The sequence below is a fragment of the Rhinoderma darwinii genome, chromosome 1 (genome assembly GCF_050947455.1).
Source record: "Rhinoderma darwinii isolate aRhiDar2 chromosome 1, aRhiDar2.hap1, whole genome shotgun sequence".
NCBI lineage: Eukaryota > Metazoa > Chordata > Amphibia > Anura > Rhinodermatidae > Rhinoderma > Rhinoderma darwinii.
In genome coordinates, this window is record NC_134687.1 from 88,149,879 (window position 1) to 88,170,453 (window position 20,575).

The 20,575-nt window shown below is 43.6% G+C and overlaps 1 protein-coding gene across 1 annotated transcript in view; it reads right to left on the reverse strand.

The window, feature by feature from the left end:
• Positions 1-19,626, reverse strand: part of LOC142751644 (cytochrome P450 4V2-like) — an 82,684-nt gene extending 63,058 nt beyond the window's left edge. Inside the window, exon 1 of the mRNA XM_075860159.1 lies at positions 19,415-19,626. Coding sequence (XP_075716274.1) covers positions 19,415-19,613 — 199 coding nt within the window. The 5' untranslated portion in view covers positions 19,614-19,626. The remainder of the gene's footprint in view (positions 1-19,414) is intronic.
• Positions 19,627-20,575: the final 949 nt, after the last annotated feature.

The window sequence follows — 20,575 nt, forward strand, 5'->3', positions numbered from 1 at the left end:
GATTGACTATCAATGTTACTGTCATGCAATAGTATAGCTAAACCAGCTACCCAATATCACCACTCGTGGGAATGTCAATATAATTTAGGTAGATAGTGTATATATGGGAATATCACTTCTTGAATATCTACTTGGCAATTGACATACTAGATTGCCTGTGTTCCTATTCCCATATAATAAAGTTGGTAAGTATATTAATTCCTCCGAGATGAGCTATATGGGAACCAGATAACAGCGGTACAGTAGCCCTTGTTCCGAGTGCACTATGTTGCATGCACTAGGTGTTTGACTGCTTGTTGCCAAGTGATAGACACTGTATCAGTGTCTTGATGTCCTCACCGCCCAGGACGGGAGAGACAACAGGCAGCAGCACGATAAGGTGATCATGCTGAACGAATTTTGTGTGCCGCTGATATTACTCAGTGAACGCTGTCAGTGAATTCACCTGGTAGCGTCTGCTGAGACGGTATGTACCGCTAACACCAATCGCCCTGCTGGGAGCAACGGCCTAGTTTAAGATTGAATCAACTTGGCGATGTCCACTTTAATATGCTGGCGATAGCAGCGGTACAGTAGCCCGTGTTAAAGTTCACTATTTTAAGTGCACTAAGTGTTGAGTGCTTGCTGCCGGTTAACAGACACTGAATCAGTGTCTTAACGTCCTCACCGCCGAGACTGGAGAGACGACAGGCAGCAGCACGATAGGGTATTCGGGCTGGACAACTTGTGTGTGCCGCTGTTATGACTCAGAGAACGCTGTCAGTCAATTCACCTGACAGCGTCTGCTGAGACAATGTATCACGCCAACACCGCTCCCCCTGCTGGGAGCAACGGCCTCGCGTGAGAATAATTGCGGACATAGTCTATTGTATTCTGAATTGCAGACAGCATGGATAGAGACAGGACCTATTACATTGGATTGAAAGGCTAAAAACCCGACGCGCGTTTCGCCGGCATTCCGGCTTCCTCTTGGGGTGTAACCCGCCGGTTCTGACGCCCTTAAATATAGTAAGTCTTGATTGACAGCTACAAGGGCCAATAGAAAAATTCAATGTGTCAGTGTGTGAATGACAAGGTGGATTAATTCCAATTGTTTGTCAAAGGCTCATTATTATATGTTTTCAAAGAGAGACCAAATTCTATAAAAATGTATATAATGGAAACACACTTCAAAAAATATGGACTAACATTCTCCACATCCAATTGGTTTGCACAAGAAAATAAACTCTCCATAATACTACATTGGGAGAATATAATGACATCCAGGAATAAACGACTCTCAATCAATTTCATTTAAAATTTGTTTTTATTATTTTTCCGTATGAAACAACAAATTAACAACGTAAAGTCATCTCAAGCGACTTAGTGCATTTGAAAAGCATATACTGACTTGCAAGTCAGACAGGTAGGTACATTCAAATAATACATTCTCTTTTCGTATATACAGAACGAGAGTTTATACATGTCATTACCACTGTCTCCGTTGTGCTTATCTCGTCTCAGCAGGGGAATAATCGTGCACTCTAGCCTGCGTCTCGGCCACACAACCGTGGGCCATATTGCTCAGACACATAACCAAACATAAAAACCAAATCACTATCAGAAAATAAAACCTTCATTGCCCGCCGCCTCTCTTGTATACCATGTGTCATCCCCCCAGTCCTCCTTTCAGAAGTCTGTAACATCCATTCCCTGTCCCCAGCTGTCTACACTCCCCCCTTCTACACACTATTCCAGACATGAATGGAAGTCCTACAGCAAAGTATCCCCAGCCAGCCTCCGCCTCTGATACCATGTTGTGGGTTGGAAGCATGCATGTATTTTATCTTTTACACGTTGGGGTAGTAGAGAAATGAAGCCCTCCCAGATCTGAAAGAAAGTAACCCCTTTCTCCTTCTGGTGTGAAGCCTCCACCCAATCCAAAAGGATAATTGCAGTATCGCCTTCCTGCCTGCTGCTGCCAATAAATGTAGGATGCGAAGTTCATGTCGGGTATGGTCCTGTGTGCCTGTTTCCACATACCCCAGTATTGCCCATTGGGAAGTCAAAGCGAACTGACCCGTCATGTTAGTCTTTGCGAAGTCTCCAACCCTCTCCCAGAACTCCCGAATGCGAGGGCACGCCCATAAGCAATGGTATAAGTTTGCCTCCGTCTCACCACATTTAAAACAGTCCGAGGTCTCATACAGTCCCATCCTGTGGCCCCTTTGAGGTGTAATATATGCTCGATGAGCCACCTTGAGCCACATTTCCACATATCTTGCTGAGGGCAAGAGTTTGTATGCAAAAATTGTGGCCTGAAGTATGACTGAAGGGGTTAAAGTCGAGTCGTCTACCTCGCATTTTGCGAGGCCTAAGCCAGAAGTACTATAGTCTATGGAGGGGTGAAAAAATTTGTATAATCTAGATATTCGCGCGAGATGTGTTCCTGGCTCTAGTATCAATGATTTAAAAGGGGAAGTCCATTCATCGGGCGAAATGTGACTCAGCACCACCTGTGTATAACTCTGGGCCTGTAAATAGTTAAAGAAGGGGAGGGAGATATGTGGATATTTAATTTGTAAGTCCTGCAGAGAGAGCATTGTGTGGAGCGTGGGATGCAAAAGGGCCCCCAAGGAGTCAATACCATTATCATGCCAGGAGGTGAAAACACGGTGTGAGGTACCCTGCTGGAACCGCAGGTTCCTGACCAGGGTCAGTGCTGGAGAAAATTGGGATCTAGGTGCAGCATATGGCGGATCTTATGCCAGGTCCTCCAAATTGTAATTATGAGCGGGTTGACCCTAGAGTCAGTAGGCAACATGTCATATGGGAGATGTAGAAGGTTTATAAGGGAAATCCCCGGGGTGAAAGACTGATCCACCTGGGGGGTGGTATAGTATGAGGTGCCTTGTGCCCAGTCCGATATAACCCTGGCTAATGCCGCTAAGTTATAAGTCCTAATATTGGGGAAGTTCAGACCGCCGTTAAACCTATGCTGTTGCAAAACATGAAATGGGATTCTCGGCCGACCCCCCGCCCAGATAAATCCCCTGTAGAGTGTATTTATGAGCTTTTCATCCTTCGGTCTCAAATACACAGGCAGGGATTGGAATAGATAAAGAGGTTTAGGGAATTCCACCATTTTCAGTAGGTTTGCCCTGCCCATGAATGAGAGACAGAAGTGTTGCCACAATTTCAATGTGGATTCCAAGGCTACAAGATATTTGGAGATATTGCAGTTATAAAGGGCAGAAGGCATTCTAGTAATCTCAATTCCCAGATATTTTATCTAGGAGAGGCACCATTTCAGGGAGAACTGCGATGACCAAAGGGGCGTGCGAGGGCCTTTTAGAATTAGGGCTTCACTTTTATCCACGTTCAGGGTGTAGCCAGAAAGTTTCCCCAGCATTTGTAGCTCATCCAGGGCCAGGGACAAAGTGTGCCTGGGATCCTTGAGTACAAGAAGAAGATCATCCGGATATGCCGTCATCTTCAATTCGTGACTCCCCAGCTGTATTCCCCTGAACGTGGGTGACGAGGAGATGTGGTATAATAGGGGGTCTAATGACATGTTGAATAGGATGGGGGAGAGGGGGCAGCCCTGTTTCGTGCCTCTAAATAAATCTATAGTCTGAGAGAGGTGTCCGTTAAATAGATTCGTAGTGGCCTGCGTCTGTAAGGAGTGCAGATACGTCAGAAAGGTCTGCCCAAAATTCCTACCACGCAGCGTCTCATTTAAAAAGGGCCAAGAGACCTTATCGAAAGCTTTTTCAGCATCTAGACTAAGCAGCATGGTCGGAAGTTGGCCATCCTCCTGGGCCCGCACCGTCGCAACTCAATCAATTTCATAAATATGAAAAGCAATATAACTGATTCTCGCAGTTAATTATGGAATTCTCATTATTCATTGTTTGCTCACAATAAATACCAGATTATAAAGAATTATTGGAATTCATATGCCCTATGGATCACAAAATCTCCCAAAATTGTGAAGTCTTAAATATTCATAAAATTCCTCCCATGATGTAAAATATGGAGATATTTACAGAAAGCAACCAAAGTTGAAGCTCTCATTGAGACCATATGGATTGACAGAATTCATCTGAAAAATACACTGACTCTCTTTTTTTAAGAGGGCTTCATCCAAATTGCCCCCTCTAATGCCCATTGTGAGTTGACAAATTGCCCAGCCTTTGAGGCTTGTCCAATCTAAATTATGATGTTGTTTATAATGCCGGGCAATTGGGGTCGGGGTAAAAGGTTTGTTCTGTGCCTGACTATCTTGCTTATTTTTCTCGTAATTTAAGATAGAACCGATATGTTCTCTGATTCTAACTCTCAGTTCCCTTTTGGTCTTGCCTACATATCTGAGGCCACAAGGGCACTCCAGGAAATAGATCACACCTGTTGATGTGCACCTAATGTGTTCCCTAATAGTATAACTTATGCCTGAACCGTCCAAAAAGGTCTCTGTACTTTTCATTGAAAACATATAATAATGAGCCTTTGACAAACAATTGGAATTAATCCACCTTGTCATTCACACACTGACACATTGAATTTTTCTATTGGCCCTTGTAGCTGTCAATCAAGACTTACTATATTTAAGTGAGCGTCAGAACCGGCGGGTTACACCCCAAGAGGAAGCCGGAATGCCGGCGAAACGCGCGTCGGGTTTTTAGCCTTTCAATCCAATGTAATAGGTCCTGTCTCTATCCATGCTGTCTGCAATTCAGAATACAATAGACCATGTCCGCAATTATTCTCACGCGGGGCCGTTGCTCCCAGCAGGGGGAGTGGTGTTAGCGTGATACATTGTCTCAGCAGACGCTGTCAGGTGAATTGACTGACAGCGTTCTCTGAGTCATACCAGCGGCACACACAAGTTGTCCAGCCCGAATACCCTATCGTGCTGCTGCCTGTCGTCTCTCCCGTCTCGGCAGTGAGGACGTTAAGACACTGATTCAGTGTCTGTTAACCGGCAGCAAGAACTCAACACTTAGTGCACTTAACATAGTGAACTTTAACACGGGCTACTGTACCGCTGCTATCGCCAGCGTATTAAAGTGGATATCGCCAAGTTGATTCAATCTTAAACTAGGCCGTTGCTCCCAGAAGGGCGATTGGTGTTAGCAGTACATACCGTCTCAGCAGACGCTGCCAGGTGAATTCACTGACCGCGTTCACTGAGTTATATCAGCGGCACACAAAATTTGTTCAGCATGATCACCTTATCGTGCTGCTGCCTGTCGTCTCTCCCGTCCTGGGCGGTGAGGACGTCAAGACACTGATACAATGTCTATCACTTGGCAACAAGCAGTCAAACACCTAGTGCATGCAACATAGTGCACTCGGAACAAGGGCTACTGTACCGCTGTTATCGGGTTCCCATATAGCTCATCTCGGAGGAATTAATATACTTACCAACTTTATTATATGGGAATAGGGACACAGGCAATCTAGTATGTCAATTGCCAAGTAGATATTCAAGAAGTGATATTCCCATATATACACTATCTACCTAAATTATATTGACATTCCCACGAGTGGTGATATTGGGTAGCTGGTTTAGCTATACTATTGCATGACAGTAACATTGATAGTCAATCATTTATAAGGCAAACTGTGTCCTTCATGGTGTAGGATAGGGGGTCATCCACACTGCAATCCAATTTTGACCTACATTGGACAATTGTAACAATTCTTATACAATTTTTAATACAATTTGTTAATAAAGTTTATTATTTTATAATTTTCAATTCTCTCAACGGAACCACAATCCTTGTCCCTTCTTCCCATTCCTCAATTAATATTTGCACAATACTGGTGGTATACATCTTTGTGGTCCTCATTACTCACTCTATATAATATAAAAGAGAGGGTATTTGCAAAATCCCCCATTTTAAACATAGGAATGTGCACATAACGAATGAAAAACACAACCCAACCACAAAATGGAATTATTCAGAAGTTTGGATTTTTTTTTTTGTTTATTATTTTTGTCCAAATACATCTAAGGGCCTGTTCAGATCAGTGTTTGGTTTCTGTTTATCTGTTTTGTACAACCTTTTAAAACATTTTTTATATTTTTATTTGGGAAACCATTTTTAAATATACTAAGGCTATGTTCACACGGAGTATTTTGGGGGAGGAATATCTGCCTCAAAATTCAGTTTGGAACTTTGAGGCAGATATTCCTCTCCCTGCACGCCGATTTTTGCAGCAATTATCGCGCCGTTTTTCGCCCGCGGCCATTGAGCGCCGCGGGCATAAAACAACGAGAAATACGCTTTCTCCTGCCTCCCATTGAAGTCAATGGGAGGTCAGAGGCGGAAGCGCCCAAAGATAGGGCATGTCGCTTCTTTTACCCGCGAGGCAGTTTTACTGCTCGCGGGAAAAAGACGCAGACGCCTCCCATTGAAATCAATGGGAGGTGTTCTCGGGCCGTTTCTGCCGAGTTTTGCGACGCGGTTTCCGCGTCAAAAAACTCGGCTAAATACCCCGTGTGAACATAGCCTTTTATTCTGCATTTTAATAAACATATTACAGAATACATCACTCATTGCAATGGTATGCTCTTAAAATTAAACAAATTCCATCTGCAAATATTTAATTTGGTGAATTTCTGCTGCCAGAGTCATTGAAGCCATATTTGAGTCTTAACTGCAAAATTATATAGAATAGTGGTGGGACGTGACCCTTAATCTAAAACGTAACATTTATTGGATTTGTTTAAGAAGATACTAAAAAATAAACACCCTGGTGTGAAAGTGTTTAACCCCTTAGGGACGCAGCCTAGTTTGGGCCTTAAGGCTCAGAGCCCAATTTTCAAATCTGGCATATTTCCCTTTATGTGGTAATAACGTCGGAATGCTTAAACCTATCCAAGCGATTCTGAGATTGTTTTCTCGTGACACATTGGGCTTCATGTTCGTGGTAAAATTTGGTCGATATATTCAGTGTTTATTGGTGAAAAATTGTAAAATGTAAAGAAAATTTTTAAAAAATAGATTTTTTCATAATTTAAATGCATCTGCTTGTAAAACAGACGGTTATACCACCCAAAATAGTTACTAGTTCAAATTTCCCATATGTCTACTTTAGATTGGCATCATTTTTTGAACATTCTTTTCTCTTTTTGGACGTTGCAAGGCTTAGAACATAAACAGCAATTTCTCATATTTTTAAGAAAATTTCAAAAGCCTTTTTTTTAAGGTACTTCTTCAGTTTTGAAGTGGCTTTGAGGGGCATATATATTAGAAACCCTTCAGGCATTTCACAAGAATTAAAGCAAAGTGGAGGTGAAATTTACAAATTTCATTTTTCTTGCTGAATTTCAATTTTATTCAAATTTTTTTCTGTAACATAGAAGGTTTTACCAGAGAAATACTACTAAATATGTATTGTCCAGATTCTGCAGTTTCTAGAAATGTCCCACATGTGTCTCTAGTGCGCTCGTGGACTAAAACACAAGCCCTAGAAGCAAAGAGGAACCTAGTTCATTTTGAGGCCTCTTTTTTATAAGAATATATTTTTGGCAGCATGCCAGGTTTGAAGAGGTGTTGAGGTACCAAAACAGTAGAAATCCCCGAATAGTGAGCCCATTTTGGAAACTACACCCCTCAAGGAATTCATTTATGGTTGTTGTTACCATTTTGACCGCACAGTTTTTTCACAGCACCTATTTGAATTGGGCTGTGAAATGAAAAAAATGAAATTTTTTCCAATAAGATGTCATTTTTTATCAAAATTTCTTATTTTCACAGGGAACAAAATACCCCGTTTTGTTGCCCAATTTCTCCTGAGTGCAGCAATACCCCATTTGTGGCGATAAACTGCCGTTTGGGACCATGGGAGGCATCAGAAGTGAAGGAGCGCTGTGTGTTCTTTGGAGTACAGATTTTGCTGATTTGGTTTCGCATTTGCAGAGCCCCAGAGGTATCAAAGCAATGGAAACCCACCAGAAGCGACCCCTAGACTCTAGACCCTAGAAACTAGACCCCTCAAGGAATTCATTTATGGGTAATGTGACCATTTAGACACCATAGTCTCTTCACAGAACTTATTTGAATTGGGCTGGGAATTAAAAAAAATAATATTTTTTCCAATAATATGTCGTATTAGCTCAAAAATTCTTATTTTCACAAGAAATAAAATACTACATTTTGTTGCCCAATTTGTCCTGAGTGCGACAATACCCCATTTGTGGTGATAAACTGCCGTTTGGGCCCATGGGAGGGCTCAGAAGGAAAGGAGCGCTATTTGTTCTTTGGAGTCCAGATTTTGCTGGATTGGTTTTCTGGTGCCATGTCACATTTGCAGAGCCCCAGGAGGTATCAAAGCAATGGAAATCCACCAGAAGTGACCCCATTTTGGAAACTACACCCCTCAAGGAATTCATTTATGGGTGTTGTGACCATTTTGACCCCATCGTTTTTTCGCAGAACTTATTTGAATTGGGCTGGAAATTAAAACAAAATTCATTTTTTCCAATAATATGTCGTTTTGGCTGAAAATTTCTTATTTTCACAAGAAATAAAATACTCCATTCTGTTGCGCAATTTGTCCTGAGTGCAGTAATACCCTATTTGTGGTGATAAACTGCCGTTTGGGCCCATGGAAGGGCTCAGAACGAAAGGACCACCATTTGGCCTACTGGGGATTTCCTGGTGCGAAGTCATGTATGCAGAAGCCCCTGAGGTACCAGTACAGTTGAAACCCGCAAGAAGTGACCCCGTTTTAAAAACTACACCCTTAAGGCATTCATCTAGAGGTGTAGTGATCATTTTGACCGGAGACATACAACCCATAAACTGTAATGTGGGTTCTCCCGGGTATGGCAATACCCTCAATGTGGCTGTTAACAGCTGCCTGGGCACACAGCAGGTCTCAGAAGGGAAAGATAAGGGGGGATAAGCTGTGCGGAGTACATCAGGGTAAGTAAAATTGGGGTAAATTATAAACCAAGGGATGTATAATAAATTTTAAAACACTCTTTCATAGAGAGCTCTGTTTTTTTTTGGGACATGCGTTACATTGATATATTGTGTCCTCCCTTATCCCCCTCTTATAGCAGACTTTGCACCTCTTTTGACTTTTTCCCTTCTTGCCAGTTTGGGGAACTTCTCCTGGAAAGTTTTGCCCTTGTACGATGCGTGTGGCCTCGCTTCCAGAAGTACTGGGTGCCCCCCCCCCCTTCCTGGTCCCTAAAGATTAGGTTCTTGATAACCACCTCTTGAAATTCCAGGAAAGTTCCCCTCTGGCCTGTACATCGACGTAGCACGTACACATTGTACTATGCCATCTGTATGATGTGCACGGCCAGCTTCTTATACCACACCGCATGGCGCTGTAGGGCTTCAGGACTTGATCTGACAAGTCCACCCCCTCCCATGTACCTATTGTAGTCCAGGATGCAGTCTGGTTTGGGGTTCTCTGTACTGGTACCTCGTACAGGTACATGGGTACTGGTGTGACATCTCTCTTGTCCTTGTACTTGACACACTACATGTTGCTGCTAGAATGTGCCCTGTTCTCACCCCTTCTTGTTTGCCCAAGAAGAGTCTTAGGGAGGCCTCTCAGGTTTCTTCTAGCAGTGCCGCATGCCACAGGACTGGAAGCGAGGCAGTTGAAGAGTGGGACACTTGTATAAAAATTATCCAGGTAGAGGTGGTAACCCTGGTCCAGCAGTGGGTGCACCAAATCCCACACAATTTTTGCATTAACTCCCAGTAAGGGGAGGAGGGCATTATGGGGGTTGAATACTTGTGTCCTTCCCTTTATATATCGTAAATCTGTAGGTATACCCTGATGCACTCTCGCACAGCTTATACATCTTCACGCCATACCCTGCCTTCTTACCCGGCAGGTACTCGCGGAATTGAACCCTCCCTTTAAAATCTACCAAGGACTCATCAATAGAAATACATGTCTCGGTGGTGCATGCTTGGGAAAACCGGGCACTGAAACGGTCTAATAGGGGTCTCCTTTTATACAAACGGTCAAAACTGGGGTCATCTCGGGGTGGGCACGGCTCATTATCAGTATAATATAAGAAGCGAAGTATTGCCTAATTTATTTATTTTTTTAGGTTCTAGTTCAGTTCTGAAGTTGCTTCTTTGAGGGACCTATATATTAGAAACCCCTATGAAACACCACATTTTAGAAACTAGACCCCACAAAGTATTCACAACAGCATTTAGAAAGTTTATGAATCCTTTAGGTGTTTCACAGGTATTTAGAGCAAAGTAGAGGTGAAATTTAAATTATTTTTTTGTCAGAAAATCCTCTTAATACCATTTTTTTATAACACAAAAGGTTTTACCAGAGAAACGCAACTCAATACTTATTGGCCAGATTCTGCAGTTTTGAGAAATATCCCACATGTGGCCCTAGTGCGGTAATGGACTGAAGCTCTGGCCTCCGAAGCAAAGGAGCACCTAGTTGATTTTGAGGCCTCCTTTTTATTAGGCACCATGTCCGGTTTGAAGAGGTCTTGTGGTGCCAAAACAGTGGGAAAACCCCCAAAAGTGACCCCATTTTGGAAACTAGACCTCTTGAGGAATTCATTGTAGTTTTCATGGGGTGCATGTGACTTTTTGATCAGTTTTTATTCTATCTTTAAGTGGCGTGGTGACTAAAAAACAGCAATCCTACTATTGTTTGTTTATTCTATTTTTTTTACAGCGTTCACCGTGCGCTATAAATGACATATTCACTTTATTCTGCGGGGCGATACGATTACGGCGATACCAGATGTTTATAGTTTTTTTTTATGTCCTATGGCATTTGCACAATAAAATACTTTTTGTAAAAAATAATTTACATTTTGTGTTACCTTATTCTAAGCGGCAGAACTTTTTTCTTTTTCCATCAAGAAAGCCGTGCGAGAGCTTATTTTTTGTGTAACGAACTGTAGTTTCGATCAGTACCATTAATAGGTACATGCAACTTTTTGATCTCTTTTTATTCCATTTTTTGGGAGGTGAAGTGACCAAACAATTGTGATTCTGGTACGGTTTATTATTATTTTCTTTTACGGCGTTCACCGCGCGGCATAAATAACGAAATAATTTTGTAGTTCAGGCTGTTACGGACGCGACCATACCATAGTTTATAGTTTATTTGTTTGTTTATATATTTGTTTGTTTGTTTATATATTTTTATTAATAATAAAGGACTGATAAGGGAAAAAGGGGGATTTTTACTTTTATTACTTTTAAAACTTTTATTTTCTTATTTTTACACATCTTTTTTTAACTTTTTTTTAACTTTATTACTTTGTCCCACTAGGGGACTTGAGGGCCGAAGGCCCTGATCGCTATTCTAATACACTGCACTACATGCATAATGCAGTGTATTAGAGCTGTCAGCTACTCACTGACAGCAAGCATAGTGGGTCCTGACTTCGTCAGGACCCACTAGGCTTCCGTCGATGGCAGAGCCGGACGCCATTGTTTGGTGTCCGGTTGCCATAGTCACCATCGCCAGCCGCTATCGCGTAGCAGGCTGGCGATTGTAGCTTAACCCCTAAAAAGCCGTGATCACTATTGAACACGGCTTTTCAGGGGTTAATCAGCAGGGACACAGCGATCGGTCCCCGCTGTAGGAGCTGCGGCAGCTGCTGTACGAGACAGCAGCTGTCACAGCTCCTGTATGTGTCGGGAGGACGGCCGAAATGGCCGTTACTCCCGCGACGTACTATTCTGTCGCTGAGCGCGAACGTATTGGTTAGCGCGATGGAATAGTACGTCGCTGAGCGCGAAGGGGTTAAAATACAATTCTGACCAGAGTTAGAATCTCAGGATTGTATCCACTAGTGTCACTTTCTTTTTGTTTGCACTGGGAACCGACTAACATCTATACAATTATTCCACACTTGCCTGGACCCTGTTCACAAGTCCTCTTGTTTGTCTCGGAGTTGTAGTCCTTTCCTCTGTATATGTTGGAGGCTGCTGGTTTGCTCTGACAAGAGCGGCCTCCAGACTCAGAGAGCTTCTATACTATTCTGGTAGATAGTCCCTATATTCATTTCACTTCTCCAGCATGTTTCACCAGCCTCTTTTACTGGGTCTTCAGGGAGCAAACTGGCAGCATAACAAGTCAGTTTTGATAATGGTAGTGGGTCCAGGCTAGTTTGGGAATTGTATAGATTTTAGTCCGTCCCTAGTGCACACAAAAAGAAAGTGAAACTAGTGGATACAGTCCTGGGACTCTAAGGCAGGGGTCTCAAACTCGGCGGGGTAAGTGGGCCACATATAAAAAAAAAATTTAAGTTGACGGGCCGCATTACTTTCAAATTTGATACATTACAAAATTATTGTTAATTAATTAGTTATTTGAACTACTATACACTATATTACTATAATACTACATTACTATAATAATAGCGCTAGGTTTAAACTTACCAGAAATTTGCGAGATTTCTCCACGTGCTTATTTCAACAATCCACTTTTACAGTTTAAGTGTTGCTAAATGCAGTCCGGCAGCTCAGTTGGCAGCGTTTGGCAGGCACACAAATGTCAAAATTAGGCAGCCCGTTTTTAGATCGTGCCACAGAGCCCTCTATAGATACTGCCACAGTGCGTTCTGTAGATACTGCCACTGTGCCCTCTGTAGATACTGTCACAGTGCCCTCTGTAGATGCTGCCACAGTGCCCTCTGTAGATGCTGCCACAGTGCCCTCTGTAGATACTGCCACAGTGCCCTCTGTAGATACTGCCACAGTGCCCTCTGTAGATACTGCCACAGTGCCCTCTGTAGATAATGCCACAGAGTCCTCTGTAGATGCTGCCATAGTGCCCTCTGTAGATACTGCCAAATTGCCCTCTGTAGATAATGCCACAGTGCCCTCTGTAGATGCTGCCACAGTGCCCTCTGTAGATGCTGTCACAGTGCCCTCTGTAGATACTGCCACAATGCCCTCTGTAGATAATGCCACAGTGCCCTTTGTAGATAATGCCACAGTGCCCTCTGTAGATAATGCCACAGTGCCCTCTGTAGATAATGCCACAGTGCCCTCTGTAGATAATGCCACAGTGCCCTCTGTAGATAATGCCACAGTGCCCTCTGTAGATAATGTCACACACATCCCTTGTATAGTACCACAGACACCCCCAGTAGATAGCTCCATTGGGGCTCCCTCTTGGAGTGGAATCCCCAGCCAGAGTGTTGCCGACACTTTGGCCAGGGATTCCTCTGCTGGAGGAGCCCCTGATGTCACTGTTCATACACAGTGACGTCAGGGGATCCTCCTGGACCAGAATGTGAGGTCAGGGACAACCCCAGAGCCGGTGTCCCAGAGCGGAGCACTAGTATAGGCTCTGCTCTGGAACTCTGGGGAAGCAACTGACATCGGTGTACATATATGGACAGTGATGTCAGGGGCTTTCCCAGAGCTGGAGTCCCAGAGCAGAGCCTCTTCTAGCACCCTGCCTGGGACTCCAGCTCTGCTCCTGACATCACTGTTCATATATGGACAGAGATGTCAGGGGCAACCCCAGAGTTAGAGTCCCGGGCAGAGCGCTACTAGCACTCCTACTGGGACTCCAGCTGTGCTCCTGACATCACTGTCAAGTTCTAGGGAAGCCCTAGACATCGCTGTCCATATGTGGACAGCGATGTCAGGGGATTCCAGAGTCCCGGAGCAGAGCCTATGCTAGCGCCCTGCCCGGGACTCCACACTGGGGAAGACCCTGACAAAAACTATCCATATATGAACAGCGATGTCAGGGATTTCCACAGAGTCGCTTAGCAGAGCCTATACTAGCGCTCTGCCCAGGACTCCGCTCTGGGGAAGACCCTGACAAAACTGTCCATATATGGACAGCGATGTCAGGGAATTACAGAGAGTCCCGGAGCAGAGCCTATGCTAGCGCTCTGCTTGGGACTCCGTTCTGGGGAAGACCCTGACAAAACTGTTCATATATGGACAGCGATGTCAGGGAATTCCACAGAGTCCCGGAGAAGAGCCTATGCTAATGCTCTGCTTAGGACTCCACTCTGGGTAAGACCCTGAGATCGCGTGTCCATTCATGGACAGCGATGTCAGGGATTTCACAGAGTACCAGAGCAGAGCCGATACTAGCGGCTCTGTGTCCCGCGGGCCGCAGATGACAGCCTATGGGGCCGCATTCAGCTCGCGGGCCGCGTGCTTGAGACCCCTGCTCTAAGGGTATTTTCACACAGCCTATTTTCGGCCGTTTTTCGGGCAGTAAACGCCCGAAAAACTGCTGAAAAATCGGAAGCAGAACGATGGGCCATTTTTTTTGCGGCCGTTTTTCAAAGCGGCTACGTAAAAAAACAGCCGTGAAAAAGAAGTGCATGTCACTTCTTCAGACGTTTTTGGAGCCGCTTTTCCATAGACTCCAAAAACAGGCATAAAAAACGCCACGAAAAACAAGTTCAATAAAGGTTCTGTTTTGGATAAGGGTCACGTCCTGCCACTATTGTATATTATTTAGCTCAGCAGGGCAATCAGTTAAGTGAACACTACTACAATCACTTAATAAGTACAATTAACTGCAAAATGATAGTCCCCAAGTATTTACCAATAATAATTTACCACTATAGCCAAAGAAACCAAATGTTTACATAAAATCAAAAGACAGCAAAAAAAATGTTTTTGTCTGTATACGCTCATATTGGGTATGCACAGTGTGCACAGAGGTTTCCATTATTATGACACTCTGTTTGTATGTTTGTAAACAGAAAAGCATGTGGTGCTTTTCTGTTTTCATTCATACTTTTTACTGCTGTTGCGCGAATCACGCGCATCCCATGGAAGTGCTTACGTGTGGTGCGCGCGATTTTCACGCATCCATTCACTTCAATGGGTGCGTGATGCGCGAGAAACACACAAATATAGGACATGTCGTGAGTTTTACGCAGCAGACACCCGCTGAGTAAAAATCACGGACTGTCTGCACGGCCCCATAGACTAATATAGGTCCGTGTGAGGCGCGTGAAAATCACGCGCGTTGCACGGACGTATATCACGTTCGTCTAAATAAGCCCTTAAAGAGGCAGAATAGTGCAAGGAGTGCAAGTTTATAGACCAGCGTCTGTAGTTTTGTAGTTGTGCAACAGTGGGAGAGCTACAGGTAGGAGACCACTGCTATAGAGCAGTAAAATGCACATCATGGATCAGTGTTCATTATATTTAGGCTGGGTTCACACGACCATGTTACGTCCGTAATGGACGGACGTATTTCGGCCACAAGTCCTGGACCGAACACACTGCAGGGAGCCGGGCTCCTAGCATCATAGTTATGTACGACGTTATGTACGGGACAGTTGTCCTGCAGCGAGGCAGGGACTCCTAGCATCGTACATAACTATGATGCTGGGAGCCCGGCTCCCGGCAGTGTGTTCGGTCCGGGACTTGCGGACGAAATACGTCCATCCATTACGGACGTAACATGGTCGTGTGAATCCAGCCAGTCTGCATTTTTTTACATGGTTTTATGCGCAGTACCACAGCAAAAACGATGTTATGACCCCATCATGTGAAGACAGCCTTATACTTTCAATTGGTTTGTGATTAACCCCTTAATGACCGCCGATAAGCCTTTTCACGGCGGTCATTAATGGGCTTTATTCTACAGCGCCGCCATTCTACGGCGCTGCTGTAGAATAAAGTAAACAGAGCAGGGAGCCGTCAAATCTCCCTGCTCTCAGCTGCCAGAGGCAGCTGAGGGCTGGGGGCGTCCCTGCTCTGCCGGGTGAGATCGATATTAGTATCGATCTCACCCGTTTAACCCCTCAGATGCGGTGCACAATAGCGTGCACCGCATCTGAATAGTTTTGGAGAGAGGGAGGGAGCTCCCTCTCTCCCACCGACACCCGGCGATAAAATCGCCGAGTGTCTGTGTCTTCTATGGCAGCCGGGGGTCTAATAAAGGCCCCCAGGTCTGCCAGGAGCGAATGCCTGCTAGATCATGCCGCAGGCATGACCTAGCAGATGACTGTCCGTTTTAAATGGACAGGCAGTAATACACTGCAATACAAAAGTATTGCAGTGTATTATAATAGCGATCGGAGGATAGGGAAGTCCCCTAGTGGGACTAGTATAAAAGTAAAAAAAGTTTAATAAAGTTAATAAAAAAAAAAAGTTAAAAAAAAAATGAAAAACCCACTTTTTCCCCTTACAAAATGCTTTACTATTAAAAAAAACTACAATAAAGCAAAAAAGTTACACATATTTGGTATCGCCGCGTCCGTAACGACCCGACTATAAAGCTGTTACATTATTTAACCCGCACTGTGAACGCCGTAAAAAATAAAATAAAAAACAATGGAAAAATTGCTGTTTTCTGTTAATCCTGACTTTAAAAAAATGTGATAAAAAGTGATCAAAAAGTCGCATCTACTCTCAAATGGTACCAATAAAAACTGCAAGTCGTCCCGCAAAAAACAAGACCTTATACAGCTATGCCGACGCAAAAATAAAAAAGTTACAGCTCTTCGAATGTGACAATGGAAAAATGTAAAAAATGGCTTGGACATTAGGGCCCAGAATGCAAGCAGGGGGAAGGGGTTAATATTAGTTTGTTATTATTATTAACAATAATAATAATAATAATAATAATAATAATTAACCCCTTAATGACCTGGCCCTAAAAGACCTTAATGACCAGCTAAATTTTTCTGTTTTTGCCTCTCTGCGTTTCAGCAGCCATAACTTTTTTATTTTTTCATTGACGTGGCTGTATGAGGCCTTGTTTTATGCGAGAGAAATAGTATTTTATTTTTCCCACAGTTTGGGGGTAAAACATTTTTTTTTTTACGGCGGGAATATAGGAAAAAGCGATTCTCGGAATAGTTTCTTTGTTTATTTTTTATCCCGTTCACATTTCACGCTAAATAACCCATTAGATTAATTCTTCAGGTTATTACGGTCGTGTAGATACCTAATATGCGTAGATTTTTTGTTTTTATTTAGTGTGGGGGCAATAAAATGTATTTAATGCAAAATAAAGACTCTTTTTGGCACTTTTTTTAATTTAATCCCATCAAGGGATAACTTTATTGATAACTTTATTTTTTACTTGTAATGTATTAGCATACTTCTGTACGCTAATACATTACACTGTGTCACTATGACACAGGCTGCTGATCGGGCAGCACATAGTGTGCCCGAACAGCAGGCACACTGATCAGACAGCCCTGGGGTCCTTTGTAGGTCCTCAGGGCTGACTGCAGAGGGATTCCCCATTGTTTGATCGCATCACTGGAATCCCGGTGATGCGATCAAAGAGGGGAATTCCCTTTGATCATGCCGCGGTCACGGACCGCGGTAATCAAAGGGTTACACAGCTGGGGTCCGAATGTTTGCCGACCCCAGCTGTGTTCAGGAGGCTGCTCTAAGATCAGGAGCTGTTAGTAACAGCTCCTGCTTAGAGGACGAGCGCTCACACGAGCGCTCATCAGCCTGATCTGCAGCGACGCCAAAAGACGTCTCTGTAGATTAAGCACCCGCACCGCCTGACGTCAAAAGACAGTGGGCGGTCGGGAAGGAGTTAATGTAGATGATCAGTATCAGAAAAGCCAAATCATATCCACAGTGTAGAATAAATAAAAGATTAGTTTCTGAGCATAGTGCACCTCTTTGTAAATATTTAAGGGACATGCCCTATCTTCGCACGGTAACGCCTCTGACATCCCATTGACATCAATGGGAGGCAGAGAAAGCGTACTTCGCGGCGTTTTATGTCCGCGGCGCTCAATGGCCACGGGCAAAAAACGCAGTGAATATCGGCGTGCAGGCAGAGGAAAATCTGCCTCAAACTTCCAAACGAAATTTTGAGGCAGATTTTCCGCCTGCAAAAAACTCAGTGTGAACCCGGCTTAATGTTCACACGGGGTATTTTGCCGAGTTTTTTGACGCGTAAACCGCGTCGCAAAACTCGGCAGAAACGGCCCGAGAACGCCTCCCATTGATTTCAATGGGAGGCGTCGGCGTCTTTTTCCCGCGAGCAGTTAAAACTGCCTCGCGGGAAAAAGAAGCGACATGCCCTATCTTCGGGCGCTTCCGCCTCCGACCTCCCATTGACTTCAATGGGAGGCAGAGAAAGCGTATAGCTCGCTGTTTTATGCCCGCGGCGCTCAATGGCCGCGGGCGAAAAACGGCGCGATAATTGCCGCGAAAATCGGCGTGCAGGGAGAGGAATATCTGCCTCAAAGTTCCAAACGGAATTTTGAGGCAGATATTCCTCCCCCAAAATACTCCGTGTGAACATAAAAGGGTGTAAATCTACTAATAATATTATATTATATTAGGAAATTGCTTATTAAATAGTTCCTTAATGTAACAGTAAATGTATTTTTTAACCTTCACATGAAATTTGAGTATAGCAGAGGCATATCAATAGTGGGTGGAAGAAGTAGTCATACAGGGCTCACTGACCCCACTGCCACATAAGAAAACACCAGTATTATAAATGGCACATGGTAGGTGGGGGCCATTTACAGTTTTACATATTTTATAGTAATTACGCCTCTGGGTATAGTGTTTATATAGAATAGTGTTTATATAGAGGCAGATTCTCTTTATTTACTAGTTTAAACTATAGTTATCAAAAACATTTGTTACAAGTGTAACGAAACTTTCATTTTACTTTTCACAGTGACATGTCAGAAGTTTTGATCATTGGGGGTCCGAGCACTGGGATCCCCACCGATCGCTAAAACTAAGCCGCAGAAGCGCTAAGGTGACCGCTGTGCAGCTTTGTTTCTGATGAGCTTTGCTCGGCTCTGTTCAGAAAGCCGAGCGAGCGGTGTACAGGCTTTATAATAGTAGGTATATAAATCCAAACATCGCACGCTCTGCTTTTCGAGGAAAGCTGAGCCGAGTCGATCACAAACTAAGAAGCACAGCGCTCACCTGTGCACTTCCGTCACATTGTTTTAGCGATTGGTGTGGGGGTCTCAGCGGTCGGAACCCCACTGATCAAAACTTCTGACATGTCACTATGACATCTATGACAAGTCAAAAGTTTTATAAAAGTTTAGTTACACTTTAATAGGCAGAGCATTACATCTACTAATTCCTATTCTTAAACAAAATAAATAGAACATGGACCTACTCCAGGTGTGAGTACAGATTGCATAACAATGGTAAAGATCAATGCACAGCATAACCATTTTAAGAATTAAGGCCAAAGTACAGGACCTGAACTTACTAAAGTTTACAGTGAAGTTCATGCAACCAACTCTACAACACTACTAATGCTTAGTATTATAGAAATACGCCTTATAATCAGCCATTATCCCATACCCATCACACTTTTATTGCTGATCTGAGTTTGATAGATGTAGTCATTCTATTTGTTGCTTGTCTCTTCTTGTCGTAACATAGTTTCCAACAGTTTAATTACTAATTCAACTCTGCTACATCTGTTAAATACCTAAAATGTACTACATATACTCTACCTCCACCATTTGACTTCAGAAACAGTGCATCCCCGACCAGTGGATAATTGGGGCCCACTCCTGGGATTGGCTTCATTATTTTCCATTTCCGAAAATAGTCAGTGAAGAAAGGGACAGTAGGGAAGAGTATGAGGGTTATCAGCACAACAGCTGCAGTAACCCAGACCAGCAGATGCACATCTCCTTTCAGCAGCTCCATGTATCCCTGCACAGAAATGGCCGTTACTCCCGCGACGTACTATTCTGTCGCTGAGCGCGAACGTATTGGTTAGCGCGATGGAATAGTACGTCGCTGAGCGCGAAGGGGTTAAAATACAATTCTGACCAGAGTTAGAATCTCAGGATTGTATCCACTAGTGTCACTTTCTTTTTGTTTGCACTGGGAACCGACTAACATCTATACAATTATTCCACACTTGCCTGGACCCTGTTCACAAGTCCTCTTGTTTGTCTCGGAGTTGTAGTCCTTTCCTCTGTATATGTTGGAGGCTGCTGGTTTGCTCTGACAAGAGCGGCCTCCAGACTCAGAGAGCTTCTATACTATTCTGGTAGATAGTCCCTATATTCATTTCACTTCTCCAGCATGTTTCACCAGCCTCTTTTACTGGGTCTTCAGGGAGCAAACTGGCAGCATAACAAGTCAGTTTTGATAATGGTAGTGGGTCCAGGCTAGTTTGGGAATTGTATAGATTTTAGTCCGTCCCTAGTGCACACAAAAAGAAAGTGAAACTAGTGGATACAGTCCTGGGACTCTAAGGCAGGGGTCTCAAACTCGGCGGGGTAAGTGGGCCACATATAAAAAAAAAATTTAAGTTGACGGGCCGCATTACTTTCAAATTTGATACATTACAAAATTATTGTTAATTAATTAGTTATTTGAACTACTATACACTATATTACTATAATACTACATTACTATAATAATAGCGCTAGGTTTAAACTTACCAGAAATTTGCGAGATTTCTCCACGTGCTTATTTCAACAATCCACTTTTACAGTTTAAGTGTTGCTAAATGCAGTCCGGCAGCTCAGTTGGCAGCGTTTGGCAGGCACACAAATGTCAAAATTAGGCAGCCCGTTTTTAGATCGTGCCACAGAGCCCTCTATAGATACTGCCACAGTGCGTTCTGTAGATACTGCCACTGTGCCCTCTGTAGATAC